Below are 5,723 nucleotides of genomic sequence, written 5' to 3'. Positions count from 1 at the left end.
GTGGAAAGAGCGACGCCCAAAATAGAAGAAGGTGAGTCGACTTATGGGCGAGTAAACAAGTTTACCAAACTTCCAATGTGATAAATTTGGAAGTATCAAACCATAAAGCTTAAGATAAGAATTGGTATAGTCCAAGATGTTATACTTTCGTTAAATATCCTCATGCAACTGATATGGAACGTTATAAACTGCCAACAACCAGCAAGTTTTTGCAAACCGAGAGAATTCATATCTTGGGAAAGCTTACGCAGTTAATTAGCTCCCTAGGCTCAGGAATGTTTATGTGCTAACACACTCAATTTAGCTTTACAAGACACAGCTTTCACCTTAATAATATTTATCAAAACAACCAAAAAAAAATAAAAAAAATAAATGCAAATTAATCATCCCTGATTGCGAGAACAAATAATGAGCTCCGTAGTCGTCACTTGACAATGGTATCTTGATTGTTTCCACTCACAAAAGGAACTATGGAAATTTTAAAAGAAAGTTTTAACTTCTATGCACCAACAGTTTAAAAGAAATTTTACCTAAAAAATAACTACAGGTAAGTGGTAACTATCCATAATAAGTGGAACTAATAACCTAGAGGCAAAAAACCTGCTATAACAAACTAAATTAAACGGATATATAAGTTAAATCAGAAGAAAAGGGAACTGACTTGGGACCAAAAGCACAGAGTGTATAATGCTGAAGAAGAAATTAGATATAGTTAATGAACTCTCATTTCAGGAATGAAAATAACAATGTCGACATGTTTCCACTGTCCGAAACAACTGTAGCTTCCGCTTGTTATACACATGATTGAGAACAATGAGAAGCAGAATCAGGTATAACTTCCAACTATAATATTTTACTTTGCCACTGCAACAAAAACCAAGTCAGCATCATTTGCCAGAAGATTGTCAGCTATCAGCAGGCTATGAGCACCATAGTTTGAAGTTGCATTAGAACCCCCATACGATCATACGAACATCATTTAGACTACACCAGAGGTGGATACTGCTTGGCCTGCAGCCTAACCCTCTTCTTGTACTCAATAGCATCCTGCAAAAACTCAACCACGATCAATCATCTCATTTAAAAGCTTAAACTTCTACACCCCTCACGCGCGAGCCTCATTCTTTTTTCATGGCCCAAGCACGTGAAAATTAATGTTTTTTTGATAAATCAGTGGTGGTGAGACTCGAGCCCAGACGCCTGTGTGCTCTGATACTATGTTGAACTGTTACTGTGTGACCAACTCATCTAAAAGTTTAAGCTATTAAAGAGATCACATATTTAATTACTTAATTATTTTGTCTTCAACATTATAATAGGCAGTAACAAACTCCTAATTTATGTCTACATCAATCAAGAGTGCATGAATATACATATTTCAATTCCAACACAATGTTATCAATCCCACTAATACAGAAACTGGAACATGCTCCCAACAGTTACTTTATAGGATATGCATCAAACAGTTATAGAATTTGAAATTGAAACAATTCGTGCAAGTGAAAAATGAATGGTAAGAGGTCCTTGAGCTCCATGTTATACAATTCATTCAGATCGATGATGTTGCTCTGAGGACCCCCAAAAAGTATAGTAGCTAAACCATTACTGCCCTATACCACCAACAAAAGCCAGACCTACACTTTTATATTCAACGCATAGGTGATAGGATTATTATCGAGACATAACGAAGCTGAAGCACTCGCTAATCTTGCCAGCTTTATTAAGTAATGAGAATAATACTCCTCTGTCCCATGCTAAGTGGCCTCGATTCGCCATGGTTAAATTAGTAGTCCCTCTATCCCCTTTTAAACTACCTCATCTGACCCTCCACAAGTGTCAATGTCAACTTAGAAAAATAAATGTATTATATTGAAAAATGTGTCTAGTTGCACCTTTTTGGCAATGTCATACAGAAAATATATCCTTTTAAGGAAGAAAAATTAGGAATTGAGGGTAAGACAAGTGATTTAGGACAAAGGCAAAAACATTTCATTAGAGGAAACCAAAATTACCTGAATAAAGAGATGATACCCTTCGGTTTGGGCAGGATCAGCGGGGTTTGGCTGATCTAACAAGTCTTGGATACCAACCAGTATCTGTTTCACTGTAATGGCTGGTCTCCACCCCTATCCATGATAAAAACAAAATTAACAGCCGTCATATTAGTAAACAGAGACAACAAGAAGGAAAATAGTACAAAGAAATGGCACACTCCACATACGCTATCTTCGTTGAGGATCGACAAGCAAACTGTTCCTGATGGATACACATTCGGATGGAAGAAGCCTTGTGGGAATTTGCACTTTGGTGGTTTGCTAGGATAATCTTCACTGAAGTGTATCGTAACCGGATAAAAACCGCCTTCCCAATCCGTCTGCATGTACTCAAAAGGTGTTAATTACCCAAAAAGCACCTACTAACAACGTATATGGTTAACAATCAAAGTATGCTAATGTTTAACAAGCATCATATGGTTACTTTTTATTTATTCTTTTCTGATAAGGTAAATAATTTTATTGATGTTGGGCAAAACCCTGTAACGTAAAGTATAAAAGGAATGAGCTCTGCATATTGTCACCAAGAAATTTTCCGTAAAATAGTACACTTGTTCCTAACAATTAAACATGGTTTAACCTGTTCCATAACATAAAAAGCAAAACTAGAGATTACTATGAACATAAAAAGCTCCCAAGTCTTTTTTGTAATCATAATTGTTTCATAATACAAACTACGATACAGGAAATAGGAAAACAGAGGAATCAAAAGAAATCACGGGGAAAAAGGAAATAAATTAAGGAGCAGCCATTTGATTATTTGTACAAAACAAGTAGTTCTATAAATTTTACACTATTTTGCTCAACTTGATCTATTTTCTCAATCTAGCTTTAAATAGTCACCCCGAGCATTTGATTTCACTTTCAACAAGTAAAACTTATTCATAAACCTGGTAACTAGAATAAGTATTGTACCCATGCTCAAATTTCATTTAATTCAAGATTGGAATATGTAGATTTTACTAACCAAGAGATGAGATCCTTTTCAAGATTTCATATACTATACATATATAGTTATTTGGATGGGAGCCTTGGAGCAACGGTAAAGTTGTCTCCATCTGACCTATAAGTCACGGGTTCGCGGTGTGGAAGCAGCCACTAATGCTTGCATTAGGGTAAGCTCTCTACATCACATCCCTTAGGTACGGGCTTTCCCCGAACCCTGTGTGAATGCAGGATGCTTTGTGCATCGGGCTGCCCATGCATATATCACTTTTTCTTTAGATTTAAGCTTTACTTGTTAGATTCAGTAATGATGATCTAAAGTTCTTTCAGACCTTCATTTTCTTGATCAACTTCTTGTTTGCGAGACTTGAAGTCAGACAAAAGCTTCAACATAATTTTAAATATACCAAACAATACCAGCTCTTGTTTCTTAGTGGCTGCACACGAATAAGCTTCTAACCACTTATTGTAAATTATATTATAGTTTATTGAGATGATAGTATCAACTAATTATAGCTACCAGTTTAGTTTTCGTTACCATTAGATTCCATATAACCATCTTTATTAAAGGTAGTTGTGCAAAAAATTGGTAGTTGTGCAACTATCTTCTTGAAATCCTTGGTCCACTATTGCCGCTAAATTTGAGTTTTGAAGTGGCAAGGGAACTACAGTAGTATTAATTTTTTGCATAATGAACCTAGTGCTATGACAAAGTAATTTCAAACCAGTCAAGCAAATGCATCCACAATGTTCTCATCCCTACATGGAAGTTGAATTATCTATTCAAAAAGAAAATGATTGAGTTGATATCCTTCAAATGAACAATGAGAAATAAAGCTAACCATCAAAATATTTTGGATTCCTTTAACAGCCAATGGAACTTGTTTCCAAAGTATGAAGGAATCACAAATCTTAATCACAAGGTGATAATCGTATATGAAGTTGATGTAAAGGTTTCAAACCAATTTGGATAACCGTGAGGCATAGCCTAATGACATAAACAACAGCAACTCATTGAAACCTCATCTAAAGCTCTCAAAGTCCTCTTCACGAATATGATTAAATGTGTCCAATTTGCATCCCCAACTATACCATACCTGGTGATAATTTTAAAAACAAAGAGAAAACATTTAATCAAAGCTACTAAGAATGTCTAGAAGAAGATTTGAATTCCAAGGTCATCAAACACATCGGTTAAGTTTTCATTTGCACGCTGCTAATGGTAACATAAATGGTTCGAGTGGTTTGTGATTTCTTCTTTTCTTCCCTGCGGCCGCGGGGGGGGGGGGGGGGGGGGGTTAAACCTGCTAATCTTTCAACATTGGGCAGTATGGCAATCAACATATACATCGAACTTTTGACAAGGTCCTAATTAAACATAATGCTAACAAAACCAAGATAACCTAGAAGCTATAATTTGATGCCTATCAAAGGGCTTCAATCCAGTAACATAGAGAAAACACATTCAACAAAGATTCATAAGTAACTGCAAAAATACTACAACAGACGCAATAAAAAACCAACAAAAGGAATCAAATTGGCTGACCCTTTAATTGCTGAATGCTGATCATGACAGATCATTCACAGTCACAAGTGTTGTGGGGAAACAGAGCAAAGTTGAAATCTTTATATCCTAATAAGAAAAATACAAGAAGGAGAACTAACAAAATACTGATTGGGGTTGATGAAAAGTTGAAAACTTACTCCTGTTTTACCAGGAATACTGCAGTGCCACGCCATCAAGTTCACTGACCCATCCGAAAGTGTCTCTGGCTTAGCTACAAACCCCTAAAAATAACCATTCAAAAACAAAGTACTAAAATTTACAAATCAAAACCATAAAAACTGGAAATCAAAAAAGAGTTAAAAATAAAAATAAAAACTAACATGGGGGTGATTTTTGCGCCAAGCTTTGCGCTCCTCTGCAAGACGGCCACGGGCTATACCTCCTGACATTACTGTCTTTCTCTAATTCTCTTATCCCAAACAAAAGGAGAAACCAAAGTACAATATTGTCTTGCTGAGTTTTTGAGGAATATGACTTGGGAGCAGTCGCAATTTTGGTGGCTGGGCTTCCATTTAATTTAAAAGAGAATCAAGTCTTTCTTGGGTTGTTGGGAATAAAAGATGTTTTTGAAAATTTAAATTTGAAAGGTTTGATAAAAGCAGTTTCACGTATGACCGTTAGATACTGAATTTGAGTCACGCTAGAGGAAAAGTAGGAAAACATTATAAATACTCATAATTTGGGAGGGTTTAAAAAAATAAAAAAAATTGAAGGGTTAATAATTACGGTAAAATTGTTTGCACAAAATTCATTTTGTTTTCTAGATTACGGGTTTGATAACTAATATCATATGAAATTTTAGTAAATTGTATGTGTGTAAAATATTGAGTTCAGTTGAACTTAAAATTCGTTTGATGTCGAAAATTATTTGTTTTGAAAAGTAATTTTTTTATTAGTGCTTTTTGGAAATAGTAATTTTTGAGAATATTAGTTTTGCGTTTGGCCAATTATGTTTTTTTGCGATATGATAAGTAAATTGTATTTGATCAATCTTTTCAAAAAATATTTTTGAGTGTCAAGTTATGAAAAAAATAATAGTATCAAGGTCCAATTTACAATTATTTAAAAAGGAAAATGAATTTAAATTATAAAAGAATTTTATTTATTTATTTTATTTAATTAGAATGTAAAACATAAAATAAATTAGTACACTATAA

General features: G+C 34.5%; 1 protein-coding gene across 1 annotated transcript; it reads right to left on the bottom strand.

Moving 5' to 3' along the window:
* Window positions 1-661: 661 nt before the first annotated feature.
* On the bottom strand, window positions 662-5,097 carry LOC107798054 (SUMO-conjugating enzyme SCE1-like). Its single transcript, XM_016620991.2, has 5 exons — window positions 4,887-5,097; window positions 4,704-4,787; window positions 2,222-2,374; window positions 2,013-2,126; window positions 662-1,047 (listed from the first exon to the last, which is right to left on the bottom strand). Exons 1-5 carry the CDS (start codon window positions 4,953-4,955, stop codon window positions 985-987), a joined length of 483 nt encoding a protein of 160 aa, XP_016476477.1. The 5' UTR covers window positions 4,956-5,097; the 3' UTR covers window positions 662-984.
* Window positions 5,098-5,723: the final 626 nt, after the last annotated feature.

Source organism: Nicotiana tabacum, chromosome 14 (genome assembly GCF_000715075.1).
Source record: "Nicotiana tabacum cultivar K326 chromosome 14, ASM71507v2, whole genome shotgun sequence".
NCBI classification, from domain to species: domain Eukaryota; kingdom Viridiplantae; phylum Streptophyta; class Magnoliopsida; order Solanales; family Solanaceae; genus Nicotiana; species Nicotiana tabacum.
The sequence above is the reverse complement of the archived record's forward strand: the minus strand, read 5'-3'. Positions and strand labels throughout refer to the sequence as shown.

Coding starts and splice junctions, on each gene's coding strand:
- LOC107798054 (XM_016620991.2), bottom strand. CDS start 4,955: ATGTCAGGAGGTATAGCCCGTGGCCGTCTTGCAGAGGAGCGCAAAGCT. Junction 2,127..2,221: donor CGATCCTCAACGAAGATAGC/GTATGTGGAGTG, acceptor TATCATGGATAG/GGGTGGAGACCAGCCATTAC. Junction 1,048..2,012: donor GGTATCATCTCTTTATTCAG/GTAATTTTGGTT, acceptor GAGTTTTTGCAG/GATGCTATTGAGTACAAGAA.